Source organism: Xenopus tropicalis, chromosome 6 (genome assembly GCF_000004195.4).
Source record: "Xenopus tropicalis strain Nigerian chromosome 6, UCB_Xtro_10.0, whole genome shotgun sequence".
Classification (NCBI taxonomy): Eukaryota; Metazoa; Chordata; class Amphibia; order Anura; family Pipidae; genus Xenopus; species Xenopus tropicalis.
In genome coordinates, this window is record NC_030682.2 from 92,732,900 (window position 1) to 92,754,651 (window position 21,752).

The 21,752-nt window shown below is 39.1% G+C and overlaps 1 protein-coding gene across 4 annotated transcripts in view; it reads left to right on the forward strand.

Moving 5' to 3' along the window:
- Positions 1-1,209: 1,209 nt before the first annotated feature.
- kif13a (kinesin family member 13A) overlaps positions 1,210-21,752 on the forward strand; it is a 123,229-nt gene continuing 102,686 nt past the window's right edge. For 2 of the 4 annotated variants that reach the window (XM_002932679.5, XM_004915284.4), the window contains exons 1-2: positions 1,210-2,207; positions 3,352-3,445. In XM_002932679.5, coding sequence (XP_002932725.3) covers positions 2,153-2,207; positions 3,352-3,445 — 149 coding nt within the window. In that variant the 5' untranslated portion in view covers positions 1,210-2,152. The remainder of the gene's footprint in view (positions 2,208-3,351; positions 3,446-21,752) is intronic. The other 2 variants (XM_004915285.4, XM_012965403.3) reach the window with 1 other exon arrangement.

Consider the following 21,752-nt stretch of genomic DNA (forward strand, 5'->3'; position numbering starts at 1 on the left):
TCCCAACTATATTATATATTTTTTGACTACAGAGAAAGGCAGACCATGTCTGTCAGTATACCGGCCACCACAATCAGAATTCTATACTCTACTTGTAGGCCCCAGTGCCTCTAAATCCCTTGCTGCTCCAACTCTAAGGGCAGTGGCACACGGGGAGATTAGTCGCCCAGCGACAAATTTTCGTTATCACTAGGCGACTAATCTCTCTGCAATGCCATCCCACCAGCAAGAATGTAAAACGCCGGTGGGATGGCATACCCGTCACTACAATTTCACGAAGTAGCCCAAAGTTGCCTCTCCATCCCACTGGCGATTTACATTCTTGTGGGGAGATTAATCGCCCATGGTTAGGAAAATTTGTCACTGGGCGACTAATTTCCCCGTGTGCCATTGCCCTAAAGAGGTTTTATACATTTGAGTTAAAGTTTAGTATAATATGGAGAGTAATATTCTGAGACAATTTGCTATCGTTCTTCATTTTTTATTTTTATTATTGTTTTATTTTGTTTTACTTTTTATCAGATCTTCAGTTTGCAGTTTCAGCAGCTATCTGCTTGCTAGGGTCTAAATTACCTTAGCAACCAGGAAGTGGTTTGAATAAGAGACTGGAATATGAACAGTTTAGGACCTGAACAGAAAAATAATATAAAAAGTAACAATAAAATTATTGTAGCCTCACAGATCAAGAGTTTTTGGCTGGTGAGATGAGAAAGCTGAAAGGAGTAGGGTAATACACCTGGACAAAGGGGGCATATATAGTGTCAGACTGGCCCACAGGGATACCAGGAAAACTCCTGGTGGGCCCAGGTGTCAGTGGGCCTCTTGCTTCTAACTATTTGCTGGAGTTGGACTGGTTCATCGGGATACCAGGAAAACTTCTGGTGGGCCCAGGTGTCAGTGGGCCTTCCTGATTCTCACTGTTTGGCCTAATTCATGGTTATTTCCTGTTTCTCTGTGGGAACAAATAGGCTAAAAATAAAGAAGAATAGATTATAGTAGGTAAAGAAAAAACACTAGGAAAATATGGAGGTTGAGTGAGAAGTGGATGAAAAATAGTTTGAATAGTGGGCCCACGGTCTAAGGTTTTCTGATGGGCCCCTGGCATCCCAGTCCGACAATGGGCATATATGTGATGACATCACACAAACCATCAAAGTTATCATGTGACGACTTTCTGGAGATGCAATGACGTTAAGGGCGGGGTTATTGCATCCGCCAGACACAACTCAGAGGGTTTCTGTCTGGTGTTGAAAACAGGGCAGAAGGTTTTGACCTGGAAAGATCCTTGAAAAACTGGGCTGTGGGGCTAAAAATCCCTAGGAAGGAGTAAAAAAAAAGGCAAATAATTCAGTTGGCCAATCTGTAACCTGCTAAAATCTTACTTAAAGATGAACAACCCCTTTAACACAATTCATACAATAAGGTTTTTGCAATTCATACAATAAGGTGTTTTCAGTGCTTTAAGGACTGCTGCTCTTCATCATTTATTGAGTATTGAGTCTGGGGAAAATTTCCCCACAAAACCTTTCAGCTCTTCCCAATTCTCCGCATCTAACAGTAACTGCGACTTATTTATTTAGATTGACAGCTCTTCACCCCGGCACCATGCGTTTTCTCAGGGGGCGGTGACAGTTTTGCGGCAAGTCTGTTGAACACTCACATTGTACATTCCATAGTGGCACAAACAAAGGCACAGAGTTTTAGGATGAGGGAAAAAGATGAAGGAAAGTTTCTGGAGTTTATCCTGTAGGTGGCATGGCTAATCCTGGGTGCGGGCTGAACCAGGCGTCGGGAGGGGCCGGACTGGCAGCTGCAGCCGCAGCGATAGGATTCTCTTCTGACTGAAGTGAGCGGGTAATGGCGACAGCAGCAGGGCCGGGAATTGTCCTCTGCCAATAAGGAGAGATCAAAACTAAGGAAGCCGAACCCCCTTCTCGCTTCGGGCTCCGCTGGCCTCCATGGACCGCGATGGGATTTCTCCCTTCCGGAGTGATGCTTCCCTCGCTGCAGGAATCCAGGCGACATGTGCAGCATCGCTTTGGGGATTTAGATAAACATTCGATCTGAATCGGATAGTCTGGCCCCGGGGCGGGGGCCTGGGAACTCAGCAGGATTGGACTGGTGGGCGGCCGGCGGCGGATCGAATGCAAAAATGTCGGCTAGCAAGGTGCTAGTGGCCGTGAGAGTCCGGCCCATGAACCGGAGAGGTAAATCTGCCTGCTCGGCTTGGCTCTGCTATAGGAAGCAAATGGAAAGTTCCCTTTCTAGGACATGGATCATCTCCAACCTGTGGCTCCCCAGTGGGATTCAACTTCCCAGCTAGTGGGATGATGGGAGCTGTGAGCTTTCGGGGCAGCCTGAGAGCCGCAGCTGGAAGGTCCCTGCCCGGGGATACAGTCATGAACCGTAGCCGTAAGGTGCTGCCCTTGGCACGGCATGGACTTACAAACCCGCAGTGCCCTCTGTGCCCCTCTATGTTGTTAGACTACAGCTCTCAGCATTGCCTTGCTTGGCGTTGTAGTGCAAATACTAGTTAGCAGTCTCTGACTTTAAATTGATTCATGGTTTCTGGCGTACATCTGATACATTAGTAAAGAAAACCATTTGCCTAAACAGTTTTTCATAAGACTAACCCAGGCAGTTTGGGGTACTCCAGATATTGCCGAACTACTATTCCATCATGTGACTGTGTGTTGGATGCTGGGAGTTGTAGTTCAATGCAGTACTAGCAGGTTGGTGATTCCTGTAGCAAAATAAAAACTTTAATGTGTAACGCTCATGCCTTGTTTACTTAGTATGGGTATAGGTTGTACATGAGTAGGAAATTTGTAGGCACTTTTTAAAGACCTGATGATAAAAAACTAAACAAATGGCAGCCACAGCCTGACAGTATTTGCCTAAGGCACAAATCCATTGGTCTTTTTTCTGCCCAACTTTACTTTTCCTTTTTGTGATTTACTTTAGACAGGTGGATGCAGAGCTTTGTGTTCATTCACATTCTCTGGACTTAGCAGCTAATAAGACACCGCTCTGGCTTATTATGTATTGTCTTTTTATTAAAGCACCGGCTTATTGTGCAGAACTGTATAAATAAATTGTATAGTGTCACATACTGATACTTAGTACATGGCACAAAGAGACATGTGAGCCTTATAGTTCTGCAAATAATACATTGACAGTGTACATTATTTTGTATAGAGGCATTGCACTTTTTAAGCAGTGTTATTTGAGGGGTGGGGGTGGGTTGAAGGCTTTGGCTTGCAGCTAGGGGATTAAAGAGAATGTTGGCATGTTTTTGCTGTGCTGGAGGATTAGAAATGTAATCATGTGCACAATAATTGTTTAATTTAGAGTTGGATCTGAACACAAAGTGCGTGGTGGAGATGGAAGGGAATCAGACAATTCTGCAGACCCCCCCTGCCAATGCCAAGCAAGGAGAGAGCAGGTAAAATCATTTGTAATTGGTATAACTGCTGTGACCTAGTGGCACTTGGGGCAGCCATGCTTCCCTGAACCTAGAACATTGTAAAGGGAGTATTTAGAAAATGGCTATATTCACTGACACTCTAGTGCTTAAAGGAGAAGTTCACCTTTAATTTAAATTTTATTATGATGTAAGCAGTGATATTTTGAGACACTTTCCAATTGGTCTTCTTTTTCTGTTTTTTTTTTTAAAATTCTTAGCTTTTTACTCAGTCACTCTTTAGTTAGTAGCTATGTGGTTGCTTGGGTCCCATTTACCTTAGTATCCAGGCAATGATTTGAATAAAGGTGGCCATACACGTGGTGGCCATAAAGGCAGCCAAGCATCACTGAACCTAGAACATTTGTATAGGGAGTATTTAAAATGACTATATTCACTGATACTCTAGTACTCAAAGGAGTAGTTCACCTTTAATTTAACTTTTAGTATGATGTAAGCAGTGATATTTTGAGACATTTTCCAGTTGGTCTTCTTTTTAATCAGTTGCTCTCTAGTTAGTAGCTATGTGGTTGCTAGGGTCCCATTTATCTTAGCATCCAGGCAATGATTTGGATAAGAGACTGAAAAATGAATAGAAGAGGGCTTAAAGGGATGGTTAATTTTTAAAAAAAAGTTAACTAAAAGTTACTTTTAGTATGTTATAGACTGGCCAGTTCTTGGTAACTTTTCAGTTGGTCTTCAGTTTTTTTTTTTTCTCTTCGTTTTTTAATTGTTCTGTCTCTTTCCAGCTTTCAAAAGGGAGTTGTGACCCCAGCAGCCAAGAACCTATTGCTCTTTGAGGCAATAATTTCATTTCTATTATTACTTATAACTTACCTTTCTATTAAGGCCCTCTCCTATTCATATTTCAGTTTCTCATTCAAACCACTGCCAGGTTGCTGGTAATTTAGATCCTAGCAACCATATAGCTGCTAAAATTCCAAACTGGAGAGATGCTGAATAAAAAGCTAAATAACAAAAAAAAGCAACAAATAATAAAAAATGAAGACCAACTGGACCATTTTATAATATCTTAAAAGTTATCTTGGATGTAACCTACCCCTTTAAAATTCTTACTTAGTTGACAAAGCATAGAAGTCACAATGGGCAGTTAAATATTTACTCAGTGGTAGTAGCCCACAGCAACCAATCAGTATTTTGCTTTGATTAGTCTTACTGCAGTTGAATGATCAGTGCTAATTTCAGATTGGTTGCTATAGGTTACACCTTCATTATAAAATAATTGGCTATGTAAATTCATCCGACCACGTGGTATTGTTGGGCAAACACGTTTCACTGCCCTGGTTTCCTCTCAGCTGTGGATTTCATTGAGCTTTATAAAGTATAAATATCATGTAATAAGGGCATCAAATCAACAGTCTACAGCCCCCAGAATCCCCTGACTTATATTTATTTCCCTGCCAAACTAAATCAAAAGACAAAGAATTATAACGCACAAACGGTTTGATAAAATATATCAAGGTATAGTTTGGTTTAATTATAAATGACTTATTCCATGACCTGGTGTGTTGCTTATTACATGACCTTTTACATAAAACAGCTTGTAAACATGTCCTTTCCTTAAGGTCATCCCCCCCCATAAGCAGAAACTATTTTCTAACATGTTCCCACTGGCTTCATATTATTTCCTGTCTGTATGTTTATGGTAGTAGTGCCAAGAGTGCCCTGCCAATAAACGGCCCCCCGTGTTGCCAGTTAGTTCCATTATTGTAATTGCCGGGAAAGCTGGCAAACAAACGGTTTCCCCTATTGCTTGCTGTTTGCTAAATGTATCTGCATGCATTTGCCAATGAAGCCTCCCGAAGTATTACTTACTAAGCAAATAATGTCTGCATTTACCCATGTTTCTCTTGGGTGCTTTTTGAGACTGCCGATATATTTACATTGACGTAAGCTACTTTTCATAGCGTAAATGTTTTGTTATGTGCCAGAGTCGTAGTGTCAGTGCAGTAGGGTGAGTAGGAAAATATGTGTGCCTTTCAGTATGTATGTTACTGTGTGTTAGAGATTATTTTGCTGCATGTTCAGTAAACATTCCATATAGAGAGCCATCCCAGAGGAGCTGGATATTTTATTGGTTTGCATAGGTAGGTCTTAAGATTTAAAGGGATAGTTTACCATTATGTTAACATTTCATATGTTACGGAATGTTCTTTTCGTAGCAACTTTTTATTTGGTCTTACATTTTTACTTTTTTTTTTATGGTTTATTTATTTGACTTTCCTGCTTTCAAATGGTCACTGACCTTGTCAGCCAAAAAACTATTGCACTGTGAGGCTACAATTCCTTTGTTATTGTTACCTTTTACTTAGTCACTCTTCTATTCATCTTCCATTGACTTAACCACTGCCTGGTTGCTATGGTAAATTGGTCTGCCTCTTTAGGTAAGGTGAACTACCCCTTTAAAGAGCCATTATAGTCACCAGGCATGAATTTAGAAAAATATATTTTTTCTTTCTGAGCAAAACTATGTTACTCCAGTGCTTAGTTTAAAAGTTATTGCTTGAAAAAGCCACATCCTACCATTTTCACTTTATGAAAAAAATGGTGGTCACTGTTTTGTTTGTCTTTGGCAAAGTAATTACAGCTATTTATAGAGAGACACAAATTACTTAAGGTGGCTATACAATAAAAAAAAAACCAAAACGCTCATTTGGCAAGGTTTGACAAACAAGCTTATCTTTCGCCCAAATGCCCACCACGAGGCGGGCGATATTGGATTGAGCTGATCGTTCGGCCAGAGGGCCAAACAGTCTAATCACATTGACATTATGTAGGCCGTAGGGGCAAGGACCACATCAACAAGCTGATGTGCTCCTGCCCTGACACAACCTGCCCAATCAACATCTGCCCTATTTTCGGTCAGATATCGGTTGGTTGGGTAGGCCTGTCTGAGGGCCACATACACAGTCCGATAAGCGATAAACTGATATAAATGTGATTTGTACAGAAAGACAACCCTGTTTAAAAGTAGTGTATTTTTAGTTTTTTTGTCCCAGAAAACTGCATGTTGTAATGTCACTAGTCTTTTTCTTTTTTCTGCTTGACTAGAAGGTGTATATTCTTATTGATGTGACTCTCCTTCCTTTTGGCAGGCTTGCAACGCTTTATGGCTAGGGTTGTAGATATATCATGCACAGCATGTGAATATACTTCTGTGGTTTACAGCACTAAGAGGCCTTACGCTAATGTCGTCTGGGCGTCTTTCCAGCATTAATAAAACCTTGTGGGAAGTGGCCCAGAATGGCACACTAGGTCTTATAGTGAAAAGAACAGAAATAAGCTGAGACACTTATTTGTGAATGCTTTGGGGCAGACTCTGGGCTTTTGTGTCACTTTGAAAATTACCCAGTTACCCAGCTTGTCCATCTATCTTCTCACATCGAGTAATAGTTTGACAAGCAGCTATTCATACTCAAGAGGGGAATCATTTGTGTTATCTTAAGACTTCAACCCTGGCTGCTTTACTTGATATCTTAACGGGGTTGTTGACCTTAAAGGACATGTCAACCCCAAAAAATAGTGCTTTAAATGTTATTAGTAAATGTAATTGCTATAGAAAGCAGCATGAACTCCTGGTTGTTACTTTTTAAACAATGTTGCAAGTGCTATCCTCCTTCAGCAAGATAGGTCTGTCAGTCTGCTTGCGTTTGTTACATTGTTTCAAGAGTCAGAGCCACCAGGGCAGATAATAGAAAAGGACTGATAAACACTGCTTTTAATAATTATATATACAAATAAGTGAAAAACCATTGCAGAGTGATAGTTTTTTGGCTGTGGGAGTCAGTGACCCTCCTTTGAAAGCTGGAAAAGACAGAAGACAAAGGCAAATAATGCAAAATTAAACATGAAGACTAATTGAAAAGTTACTACGAATTGGCCATTCTGTAACATACTAAGAGTTAATTAAAGGTAAACTACCCCTTTAAAGGCTTGTTTTTCTCTCTACCTACCTACAAAGAATGTGCCTGGAGGTCAGTGAGTAAGTTGAAATGACTAACTATTTCTCCTTAAGTTGTAGATTTCTTGGGTTTTAGCAATTGAACACCCTTATTAGTTTTTTACCCAGCTGCTAAGTAAAACGCAAGTGAGTTACAAGCACCTGGGAAATCTAACAGATAGCTGTAAAATCTCATAAACCAAGGCCCCCTGGAGGGCAGCCAAAATACCAGTTCACCAGACTGTAAAAATAGATCTGTAACCGGCCATGGAGCCATTCTGTATTAAAGGACAATATGCAATTACACACATCTTTCCATTTTGTAAATATTGACCTTTTTGGATTTATCGAGGGCTTGGTTTTCAGCGGTGAAACTGAGAGAATGTGCTAAGGACAGATGATTTGCTGTCTGGAGGAAAATCTATTGTATTGTTAGAGATAAGTGAGTTGCTGCCTTTGCCAAATATTGTTGAGTCAAGTCAGGGATAGCAGCTGTTTCTCTGGAAGGAAGCTCTAATAACACTTCAGGTTAATATGATATCATTTCCAGTTCTACCTTCATTTAACAATAGGATGCCTCCCAGGAAGTAGGAAAAGTGTTGATGCTAGTATTTGTTTTCCAGTAAAGGTTTGCCCACTCTGTGCCCTAGTGTTTACAAAACCGCTACAGTGCATATTTAGTAAGATTTAAAACATATAGAATTGTTTTGTTCATCTTTACATTTGGCTGAAAAGGCAGACTGGATATTAACTAGGTGTGTTCTGATTTGCTAGGCTATGGTTTGTGTAAAGGGCATGTAAAACCACTTGACCTAACATTTTGCTTGGAAGAATATGTACTTCTAAGCACCTTTTCAATATACATTAATTATAAATGGTCAGTTGTTCTAAAGATATTTGTAATTGTATTTGCAAACAGTATTTGTACTGCTGGTTCTGACTATGTTCTGCTACGTTGTTTCAAAAGTCAGAGTCACAAGGACAGAGAATAGAAAGGCATAGGTACTAATTTCCATAGCAAGTACATTTGGAATCACTATTGGAAAGTTGGCAACAAAAAAAAACCCTGTTTGTGAAAAAAATACGAAGAGCTTGAGATTGTTTTAATTACTAAGGTTTCCACTGTTCAATCTGCATTTGAAATTTAAAAGGACATGTATACACCCCCTTTCAATATAATTGTTTTATTTGAGAAATATTTTGGTTTCTGTTATTTCTGATACTAAACAAGAATATGAAGCTAGTTTCACTTTAGCACTTCTTGTCACTTCCTGATCACAAAGAACTTCATAGGAACTGATTAAATGAATTGCCAGTCCACTAGGAAGCCCCTGATAATGAGCTGCTCAAGGCACTTTAAAAAGAAAGGGGTGTGGACACATTAGTGAAAACTTTTGAATAATGGCAAAGAAATAGGGATTTTATTTTAACATTAAATCAGGCAGAATGCAATTTGAACACAAGTACTATTTATTGTGTTAATTTTTAGGTGCATACTGTCCCTTTAAGTACCTCTTCGGGTGGCTGGTTTGAGGATAGTTCCAGAATAGTTTAGCATTGTTTTCACAAAGGTTTTCGCGATGTTCAGTCACATAGGATTAAAACTAAAAAAGATGTGAGCTTTCCCTACAAATAGTAATACTGGATGCTAGTAATGAATTACATATTAATTATATATATATATGGCCTTTTACCCTGTTTGATGTCACTGGCCCTGGCTGGTCATCAGTGGATCCTTCCATTCTTCATGAGTATTGTAATTGGGTTATAACACATTATTTAACACTAAAGCCTTTGTTAGACTGTATTGGGAGCTTATGGGCAAGGGAATATTGCCTATTTAATGGGCCATTCATTCCTGGTGAGACATGATTTTGGTGGAAGTACATATTTCTGTGGAAAAAAATATGTAATTGAATTGAGTGTGCATTGCATTGAGTGTGAAAATGAAAACAAGAATAAGAGGACAACGCCATCAGGAAGAATTGTACTTGTTATTATGAGACAGCAGTTTTCTTCTCCTTTGTTTTACAACTTTGTCTATGTTTTATTCACAAGGGATGAACCTGAGCCCTTCTTAAGCATGACACCTAATAATGGGTATGGCTGTGGTGTAATATGGAGGGAGCACCATCTGCTATGTTTTGTCAGTGCTCATGCTGACATGATGGGATTCAGCTGGCTCTGCCGGTATCTTATTACACAGTTTTATTAAGAGAAACCCCTTTTTTAATACTGCTAAGTTTTACTTTACAGAGGAAAACGCATCGAGGAAACTTTTGTTTTCATTCTGGTATTGTGCCAAATATAGTAATTTGCCATGTGTCAGTGTCATTTAAGGGGAGACTGTCACAGTGGGAATTAATTTGTTAGTCTGCATAAATTGGAGCTTGTTCAACAAATTCCCAGGGGCATTAGGATGTAGTGACTGGGTAGCACTCATCACCTGCAGGTTTGAAACACAACTCCAATAGAAGTTCATAGAACTGTAAAGCGTATCTTTTCTGCCTGGAACGTTTGCAGGGCAGTTTTCCCCCTGTTTGCACCCCCTTAAATATGACTCTGGTCAGCATGACATGTTTACCTGCTCTAAACATTAAAACATTTATAATACATTTCAGGGGAATTGTTTCCTGTTACTAATTCTGTGTATAGTTGTGCCTCTTGTATCCTGTTTTTATCAGCTTTTTACCTTATTAATGAGATGGTAGCAGAGATGAATGGAGTTAAACCAAATAGACATCTCTTTGATAAATTGGTGCTGCTTGGAACATTTCCATATTGTATTAGCATCTTGGGGAATTAGCATCTTGCTTCTAGCACCAAATTTGCATAGAAACAAATTTGCTCTTATTCCTTTGGACAAGTAAAAACATTTCTACATGGATAAATTGGTTCATTGGCTTTTATTAAGTTGTACATTAATGAATTGGTTCATACTAACCCCCATATGTAATAAAAGGCACTAAGTTTCCCAGGAGCTGCAACCCACAGCAACCAATAAGGTGTTTGCTTTCAAACAGGTGACCAGTAAATGCTACCTGCTGATTGGTTGCTATTGGTTACTGCTCATGGGCAGAAAGGTCCCCATACACGTTGGCGATCTCGCCAAGCGAGCGGATCTTCACCCGATATCCCCACCTACGGGTGGGCGATATCGGGGAGTGTCTAGGTAAAAAAAAACAATTTGATTGTTTGACCCTGGGGCCAAACGATCTAATTATATTGGCGGCAATGGGGCAGTGGTTCGGGGACCGATCGATATCTGCCCAATTTTAGGCCAGATATCGGTCGGGCAGGCCCCTCGTTTCTGCCCCTACACGGGCCGATAATTTGCCGAATCGGTCCAAGGGACCGATATCGGCAGCTACTATCGGCCCGTGTATGGGGACCTTTAGTGCCTTTTGTTACATAAGTCCCTTTGGCTTTTATTGAGCTGTATTGTAAGTTGTCCGTCTGTGTGAGCACTGTGTTGGTCACATTGTGCCATGCAGTCAGATCTGGCAGAGTTGCAGAGTGCAATATATTTGTCTGGGAAAGACAGTCAAACGTGTACTCTTAGGGCTCTGGCACACGGGGGAGATTAGTCGCCCGCGATTTAACTCCCTGTTCGCGGGCGACTAATCTCCCCGAGTTGCCTACCCCTGCCATCCCACCGGCGAACATGTAAGTCGCCGGCGGGATGGCAGACGCGGCGGCGCGATTTCCGCAAATCCAGGGAAATCATATGTGCCTTAGGTAACACTGACTTACACAGAAGTAGGCTTTTAGAAGTTAGTTTGCAGTGAAAGTTTTTGAACAAGCCAGCTGTAGCTAATTGTGCCCTTTAAAGCAAATCTATCAACAGTTTGCAACCCAAGCGATTAGCCTGAGGCTGCTTTATTCAGCTTCCATGCAGCTCCAAAGTAATTGATGTTGGGTGTTTGAAAATGACCCCTGCAGCTGCTATACTGGATGTATGCTGTCAAAGGACATTCCTCATTGGTTGAAGACTGATTGTCTTTGTCTGCATAAATAGGTTTCACATATAGCCCTGCACAATAGAGTTTAACAGAACCAAGTCAAATTTCACACTCGCAAATGTTCACATACTATGGGGCAGATTTATCAAAATGTGAGCTTAGTGCTTAATACCTAATAACTCATCCACGTTCTTTTCATTCAAATTGTGAGTTTCACCCATTGATAAACTAGAAATCCCATAGGAATGAATAGAACACCTGATAACAGGTGTTAATATGTAACTTTGCACCATGTTACAGAATATCATTGAATACTCACTTAAAATTATCCTCACCCATTACCACTGTGAATATTCTTACGAAGAAATTAACACTACTCCTATGTTTATTAAGAGCTAAATTACGTGATTTTTACGTGAAAGATTTTGTAGGATGGCGTAGGTGTCTGAATCCAACAAGATACATGTTTTCTCATTGAAATACATTGACTGTCAGATGTAGATGCACCTGACTATCTGATCCAACATTACATTACAGCTGCGGGGATCAGATTTTGTGGGATCCTACGAAATCTTATGTTGTTGCGTGACAAGATTTTGTGGGTCAGATAAATCTTCTATGTAGTTTATCCCCAAAGTACAGGGGGACAAATTTTTCTTGAGCTATGCAAACGTAGTGGTTCATTTCATTGGCATTTCTTGCAAGTTTAGGCCAGTTGCATAATGTGCTGTAAATCTTGCTATTTTTTTGCACCACTGCAAATGAATACACCAATCAATAGAATATATAGAATTATATTTATAAGCAACTTATAAATGTATTAATTGGCTATTTAATTAATATTACTAACCAATTATTTTTACATTATATTAATTATTAGAAATTAATTCACTAATAACTTATTTATACTAAGTATCATTTTCGCCCATCAACTCCCTAGTTTTCGGTGACCTCTCATCTCTTTCACTAAACACTTTATGGCTTTATTTCCACATAGCAGCTCTCTTACTGTGTCAATAAGAATTGGTGACAACTTTGTCTTTAAATGGCTAGCATTGAAGTCGTTGTTGTCGCACTTTAGTAAACAGGTGACTACATTTGGTCAGGAGGGCCTCTTCTTATTTTTATCATTGCTGAAACTGTTTTTGCAAAAACTTTTATTAAACGGGGACTAATCCCAGCATAGTTTTTTTTTTTTTTGCTTAATAAAGAAAATTTCCATCATGCATCAGTTACAGATCTGCATTGGTTTTAAGGGCAGTTGCACATGGGGAGATTAGTCATGCCACTGGCAAGAATGTAATTCACCGGAGGGATGGTATACGCATCACTTTGGGCAGCCGAAGTTGCCTCGCAAGAAAAAATCGGGCGACTTCAGAAATCTGAAGCAACGCATATTCGACCCCACCGTCGATTTACATTCTTGCAAATGAAAGCAGTACTTGTTTATCTTTTTAGTTTTGACTTTTGAAACATTAAAGAAGGTGTTCATTCTTCTCTAGGTCAGTTGGTTTCGGCATCATTGTTTTAGTCCAAACCCTGCAGTATGGAGAATAAAAGTAGCCAGACAGATGCAGCTTTCAATAGCAATGGCATTTACAAATTTACATTGAAATGATTGTAATATAAAGGGACATTTAGTTTTTACAGCAACTGTATTATATTTTTTTTCCCCAGTCACAGTAACATCAGATATATTGTAAATTGGGTTTTTAGCTAAAATGCATTTCTAACAGAAAAATAAGGACAAGTACTTAGATAGTGGTGTAGAGTCATTTATGTACTATAAAGCCCAAATTGATAGTCTTAAGCTGACCACACACATGCTGTAAAATGCTGTCAGTTCGGTCTCATGAGACCGAATGTGGATGAGGAGCACATTGGCAGGTTAATGCAGTCTTTGTCCAGTGGGTTTCCATTGGCCCTGTATGATTTGAACGTTGGCTCTTTATTTTCATTGAAGATCAGGTGTTTGTACTAAATAAGTAATCGAGGATACCAAGTTCCTGATAAGATTTGCTGATGGGATGGTGATTGTTACAGTTCCCCTCTTCAAAGCAGGAGGGAGGAGAAGGTCAGACTGTTAGGGAGCTCTCCACATTTGCAGTAGGCATAAGCAGTTCATGAACAGTGTGTTAAAAGAGGTGAAACAGCTGTTAAGTGTCTATGTATCAATGGGTATTATCTGCTAGATAAAGGATTTAAGAACTTTCCCTGGAAGGGCAGACTAAAGCAACACATTAGGGAGGCATGCAGTCGGCCCTGTCCTTAAACGATTTGATTGGAGGTGGTGAGAGTGGTGGTTTTAAATTTGTGGGTTTTTCCATTTGTTTTTATTCTTGACATTCAGCATGGGGGCGGGGCGGGGGGGTTAAATAACATTGTACAGCCCAGCAAAGCCAGCTAAAGCATTACAGTATGGGACCTGTTATTCAGAATGCTTAGGCCCTGGGGTTTTCCAGATAAAGGGTCATTCCATAATTCTGATCTCCTAAAAAATCATTTAAACATGACGTAAACCCAGTAATATTGTTTTGCCTCCAAAAAGGATGAATTATATCTTGGGATCAAGTACAAGGTACTGTTTTATTATTACACAGAAAAAGCTCTGGTAATTCAAAACTTTCTGGATAACAAATCCTTTACCTAATATGATTAAAAAGGATTTCCTTACTATTCAAATTAATAATACCTGCCTGTCCCTGCTACAACTGCTCCATTGATTGATTAACCCTTTAAGTTGACATTACCAATGGACCATAGAAGTGCTCATTCACAAATATGTAACACTATAAAATACATTAATTCGTAATTGTAGCCTGCTGTTCAGTTATAGTTATTTAGGGCATATACTCTAGAGAATATTGTTACTCGAGGCAGGTCTTATTGGAACCGAACCGTCCTATAACAAATTGAATGTATCTGAAGATTATGAAAGGTTAAAATCTCATTAATGATCTTGTTTGTAACTTCTGTGCTATAGGATCCCTATTCAGGCATAAACTTGTTTTCTTCTCCAGCTTGTTGCAAATCATCATTTCATTTGTTGTGACCTTTTGATTCAACTTGTTTTCCTGTATAATTTAAGTTTTCCATTTTGAAGGTGATTACATTTTTTCATTTTCGCCCAAGTCATATTTGTTCAGTACGTCAGCTGAGCAATTGTTCATTTGAGTAAAGGTTAATGAAGTCCTTGCTTATAGGAACATTTCTAACCTTAATGATATTTAAAAGAAATGGAATTCAATTTTAAAATTACGGGTTCAGCAATGTTAATATGTTTGCTGTTTCCATTTTTTTTTCACAGTATACTTTCTGCAATAAATTCTAGTTTTGCTATATCTTTTGGTTTTGCAGCGACTTATGCAACACAAACTGACTATTGCATCCTGTGGTTTTATCTTCCTTCAGGTTAATGCCTGGAACCAATGCATCAGGGTGCAGGCACATGGAGCGGATTTTGATGGTAAAATGTGCAAGTATGCATTTTGGCGCCAAAATCTGCTGTGTGTGCCTACACTGGGCTGACACTGGCTTCAGATGCAGGCACAGGAAAAGGCTGATGTAAGCTTAGGGGCTGATTTTCTGCCATCATTTATCAACAAGCCAAGAATCAGCTCCGTCTGGCATTAGCCATACTTCAGTAAGAATTGGGAGCATGGTCCTCTCCTTACCCTGTGTGTTGCTGTGCCTGCTTCTGAGCAAAGATGAGTTATAAAGTCATTTTTATATTGTTGAACAAATTAGCTTATTAATAAAAATGTATATATAGAAGACAGCCATCTATTAAAATTGTGAAATACTTTTCCAGACCCTGAATAAGTATGGTATGAATTTTAGTCTGTTTTGTTTTTTTATACACCTGATAAATGTTTCTCTGTGTGATGCTCCCAGTTTTGGTATTGATATATGACCGTTTTAGCTAGACTAGTGAAGTTCGGGCTTGCTGTCATAGAAAGCTTTAACCACAGCACAAGAGTTTAGAATGCTTTAATACAGAGCATATCCTGACGGAAGGTATTATATTTCTGTTCAGTAATAACTCTTTATTTCGTTTATCATAAAGACTTTATATAGTATGGAACTTTAGGTGGACTTTGTATTTAAGTACTACTAGGCTACCCCCAGCCTAAATATGGCCTTCCTCAATGAAAGCTTACAGTCAGTTTAAAGGGACCTTGACTTTAAAATTAGAAATGTTGTTGTGTTTTTTTTTTTTCAGTTAAGGTATATTTCTGTAATTTGGATCCCCATAGACTGCTAAAAAATAACTTTAAAGCATGAATAGGATTGTTTGTCTCCAATATGGATTCATCCATCTTAGGTAGGATCAAGCAAAAGGTACTGTTGTACCAGTGCAGGGAAACAGTACATGTAGATTGTAAGCTCTTTTGGGCAGGGCCCTCTTCACCTCTTGTATCGGTTATTGATTGCTTTATATGTTAAGGTCCCCATACACTATAAGATCCACTCGCTTGGCGATGACGCCAAGCGAGCGGATCTTTACCCAATATCCCCACCTACGGGTGGGCGATATCGGGTAGCAAGTTGCTTTAAAAAAAAATAATATGATCGTTTGGCCCTGGGGCCAAACGATCGGATTACATTTTGTGGCCATGGGTAGTTGATGCGGTCCCCGATCCAACTGGATTTTCTAACCTGGCCGATTGATATCTGGCCAATTTCAGGCCATATATCGGTCGGCCAGGCCGCTCGTTTCTGCCCATACACGGGCCGATTAGCTGCCGAATCGGTCCAAGGGACCGATATTGGCAGCTTCTATCGGCCCGTGTATGGGGGCCTTTACTGTGTATGTCCAATGTATGAAACCCACTTATTGTACAGCGCTGCGGAATATGTTGACGCTTTATAAATAAATTTTAATAATAATAAATGATATTTTTTGGTGTTACTTTTCCTTTAAACTGTGATCCTTTTCCTGCACTGCTTAGCTTCACAGTGTATAAATCTGTCTGGCAAGTGATAGGGTAAATCATAAAGCAACCTGTGACTGATCCAGTATTCTGGAGGTTGTAGTTAAACAACAGCTGAATATGTCCTTATTGAAGTTACTTGCATTATGTGTTGCTTATTGATGCAAACTCAGAAATCCAAGCAAGAATAACTATATTGAATGAATAAACTGGACACTATGAAAGTCACTTGCTAAAATTAACTTTCCTGCTCAGTTAATTGTAGATTATTCCTGCAGGACTTCATTCACATAAGTATCTCTGTTCTATCTAGCAGATATGCTATAGTCATGCTTCTGGGCTAGCTTTAGCACAGCAGTGTGAAGGGCAATAATACAAAGCAATGACAAACATTTGGCTAGGAATGTAAATTACATGCAAATGCAGCCATGCTTTAAGTAAGGATATACCACAACTAACTCGTATGTAGATGAATATAAGGCCTGGGGTGCGTTCTCCTGCGGGGTGAATTTCTGGGGTACTTGGCCAACCCTGACAGCCATCAGAGAAGGAGAGAGAAATTCATATCTGCATATTCAGATTTTATTTATGATTTAATATTATTGAGTGTAATATTTTATTTCTAGCAACTATTCTTCAAGAATTTCTTCTCCCCATCTGCAATCACCCTAAAATGTAACCAGAGTCTGAAGCAGATATAAAGCTGTTAAAATCATTGTAGATATTTTCCCTGTTTACCTCAGTTTTATTGCAGTCCATCTCCGCTTTTGTGACTAAATGTATGTATAAAAACATAATGATGGCCAGGAACTCACAGGGACAACACCCACTGTTGCTGAATTTAGACTCCTAGCTAACATCTTCAGATTCAATGTGGTGCCAGAATGCAAATTTCAGCAATACCAGGATTTCTGCGATTATTTACATGTATCTGGATATATCCCCTCATTAAAGTAAAACTGTTGCTTCATTGTCACTCGAGCCATAACTAGCCATATGTTTCAGTAATTTCACCTAAACAACCACTCATATAGTTCATCAATCTACATTTTGTTTTATTTGTAGATATTTGCACCTTGTACAAATTGTGTCCAGAATGACAGTATTAACAACAAGTTAATTGACGTTATGTCTTTCATATTAGGATAATTAACAATAAGATAATTGGTAGGCCAGTGCCAGTTTCCAAGTGTTCATCGCTAGTGCCAGGAAACCTGTAGTGCGTCTTATATACATAAGGCTCTCATTCATATAAAAATTAATTATTTCTTTGGCCACAGGCTGTACAAAGCCCCGCCCCTGATCTTCCCAGAATCCTCACATCACTGCAACATATTTCAGGTGCTGTGCCTCCCTGTAATTAAGGGCCCCAAGTGACCACCCAGATTGCCCTTATGTACATAGGCTGATATTGAACATCCTGTAATAAAAATAAAACATTATATTTACCATTTTTGTTTATCTTTAGGTACTTATTTTCAAAGATTTTTTTTGTTTCATATTTAGAATATGATTATTTACTACATAGAAAAGGCATATAAAATATATGGGGGCCTATAAATGAAACGAAAAAGTTACTTGGCTCCTATTTTTTCATGTTTAGATTTAAGTTTCTTTTCGAATAGCTGTGATAACAGAAGTAAAAACATCCTCCTCATATTCAGAAATATGCAGGGCACTAACACAGTTTTTTACATGAGAGATTAGCAGTGGTGATATGGCATGGTGGTAAAAGGAAATACTGAAAAGGGAAGATTATTTTAGCTGAAACAGTTGAAGATATGCTGTGTTACTTGCATTATATCTTTTTCATATGTGTAATGTCATTTCCTGTCCTGCTAGTTAAATCCTATAACATTAGAATGCTATAAATGGCTCATATTGATTGGATTTTAGACCAGCTTATCATCCGGTCAGAAACACTGGCAGCACACTAATTGGTGTCATTGATTCAGAAAAGCTCATCGTTTTAACTGCTCTGGATCTGAAATCAATAAAACTTTGTAGACACTATAACAGAACAAAAGTGAATGGATTTCTTTGTTATCCCCATAGAGTTTGTGCTCCCCATAGAGTGGTACCTTTCTATTAGTACCCCTTCCACATGTGCACATGCTACGTAGTTGCTGGCAGCTACAAATTGTTTTATAGATAACAAATAAAAAAAAAAAATTGGCAGGAATCTGCCATGTCCCCCCAACTTTCCAACCACCTTTTGAAGAGCAGTGCCTATACTACCAGTCTCCACATTGCTGCCTACATACTCTTTACATCTGCATTGTAAGTGACAAATAGAGGATTTGGTTATGGCTAATAAACGTACAGGGGAAACTCTGGGTATATGGGAAGGTGTTTTTTGGGCTATTTAATTGCCATTTTTTAATTAGATGTCAGTCCCATAGATTAGTCTAACAGAAATTACAATAACTGATAGCATAGTAATACTAAAATGTTTATATTCCGAGCTGTCGTTTTGAGTCCTAGGGGCAGATTTATTAAGACACGAATGCTTGGAGCGTTCATTCGAATGCTCCGAGCGTATTTTTGCCAAATTTTTCATGTCTTGTGCGACTTTTTCGACACCCGCACGACTTTTTCGTACGCTTGCACGAAAAAACCAGAACGGTTTTCCCGCAATCGTTCGGTACGAAAATTTTGTGACTTTCGGATCGCCAATACGATATTATTGTGACTAATACGATTCTTTTGTAAGCATTTTCGTGATATTTGCGATCTTCCGAAATTTTCGTATCCAATCCGAATTTGTCCCATTCGGGATTCGAACTCGCTTTTTCATAAATGTGCCCCCTAGTGTTTGAGTTCTAGGTTAGCAAAGCCTGAGACATGCATTCTGGCATTGATATGAAATTGTTATGGTCTGGCTTGACACTTGCCATTTGCTTTGCCTGTTCTGCCAGCAATTCACAATTTAGAACTGGATTACTGGATTCTTTACCTTGTGATGTGTTCAAATGACACATAATTTTGGTGTTTGTCTGTTGAGTTTTCCCAGCTAGTTGATTGCTGGCTGAGCTCTGACAAGGTTCCTTCTTGGTTATGAGACCAGTAGGTTTGGGTGTAAAGCAGAACATGCATGTGTGCATCAAGTGAGTGGGTAAGAAGACTCTCTGGAATACATTGAGATGTCTTCTGTTAGTATTGGGTTTAATTTAACTGGTTTATCTGTTTAAAGGAGAACAAACCTTAAAACCCCCAGGGGTATCAGATTTTTTAGTATCCCCCATTGTACAAAACTTCTTACCATATGTTCCTGTCCACTGCACTTCTTCCATAAAAAGGGCACTGGCCTGGGGTACTTTAATTCAAAGCACCAGTTTTTTCTCTCTCCCAATTAACCCATGTGCCACCCTGTAGTAAAGTTACTATATTATGGTTACTGTACTGCACATCTGGCCTTGCAAATGTGGCCCAAGGGTCTCTTGGGAATCATTCCTATATTGTGGACTCATTTCACATCCTGACATTGCAGTAACCTTAATCTACCTCTTAACTCAATCCCAGTAAATACCACCTGTAAATTAAGACTTGTTTCTCATTGATAATTTACAGTTCAGAAACCCTTGATGAGGCAAAGGGGCTACAAATGGAATCTGTAGCCTGTATATTCTCCATTCCACTGCAGATTAGCAGGTGTTTTGCAGTAAATTATAGTGTAAAGTTTCCCAAAACAGAAGCTTTTGTTTAATGCTAATAGATGAATTATTGTATAGGTCTAATTATAAGGAATTATTGGAGCTACATTGTTTTTCAAATCATTGTCTTAGATTATGAGAAAGCAGCAATGCAAGAGAATTTATTGTGTACAAACATATATTGTACATCACTGTGCAATATGTTGGCACTTTATAAATATGTGCTAATATTAATATTTGCCCATTGCATATTGGGTAAACTAGTTCTTCATATTTATATAAAGACATCTTAGGTCCTTGGCACACCAGATATGCATTGTGGCATAGTCCTCACAGAGAGAATTGTTTTGGTCACCAATGCCGTTTTCATTTCACATGAACTGAAAAGCACTCACTATGGTAGATACTGGGGTGGAGATTTCTTGGGCACTTTGGCATTGCTAGAGTAGTTGCTCTAAAAGTGACAATCTGTTGAGGACCTTCAGTAACCTGGCTACATGCTGTCTAGGTCACACTAAAACCGGAAGTGTGAAAAAGGTTAAATGAAGTAAGTGTCACACTTTGTCCCAATTTTGACCTAGTTCTAACACAAAGAGAAGAAAGTGTGACAAAAAGGCCTTTTATCTCTGAACCTCTAAAGCCCTTTGAACAACATAGTTTGTCCAAGAGCACTTGTCCTTGTTCTAAATCTGGGTGGGGCCTTTTAGCCCACATTGGATAACACATAAGCTCAAACAAAACAAACTGCACCATGTTACACTCTCAACTTTTGGCTACTTTCTTCTAACTTAGATAAGAAAACAAAAATTGATGAAAATGAAAGGATTTTGCAGCTTTTCATACAGATTTATTGAATAAAAGGCTGTATAGTTAAAGTTAGGAAAGCTAACTCTTAAACCAGCGATGTCCTAGAAACCAAATACTTGTACATTAAATGATATAGGAACCATGCTGTACTAATGAGGAATTCTATTAGCAGTGTAGCTCTATTGGTGTCAGATTTGTCATTCTAAAAATTTGAATAGACTATTCTTATCATGGAATTTTGTTTCAAAGCTGCAGAAACCTCAAGTACATTTTTTTTTCTTTACAGCATTTTTAGCTGACATATATTACAAAGTTGTATTATTTAGAAATAGGACCTATATATGCATTTTTGAAAATTGACTTTAGATGCCCTTTAAAGGCCTGCCCCCAAAATATTGAATTGTAACGTTATAAATGTGCAGGGGTTATCCTTCCTTACACTTGCTATTCAGTGCTATTTTTTATTGCTGCTTGGCATGGAAAAGCTATTCACATTTGTTGTAAATCCTGATTATTATAGCATTGAGTGATGCACTAAATCCATAAATCTTGGTTTTGGCTGAATTAAAAATCTTCCACAAAAGATTATAGGGCTCATTTATGTCATTTAAGTGCAGTGGGCAACTTGTGCTTTTCCCAGCAGTCAATTGCACTTAAAACTACTTTCATTAAAGGAGAAGGAAAGGCTAAGTCACTTGGGGGTGCCAAAATCTTAGGCACCCCCAAGTGACTTAAATCACCTACCTTTTACCCTGGGCTGGTGCCCCTGTTCGGAGAGAATAGCACCAGCCCGGGGCAGCTGCGATCGCTTCCTGCTTCGCTCGCGTGCACATGCGCAGTAGAGTGAAAAAGCCGAACTTAAACTATAAAGTTTAAGTTCGGCTTTTCACTCTACTGCGCATGCAATTGTCCCGGGAATTTGCCGGCAGCACAAATACGGAAGGAGGAAGCGCTCGCTACAGGTACCCCGGG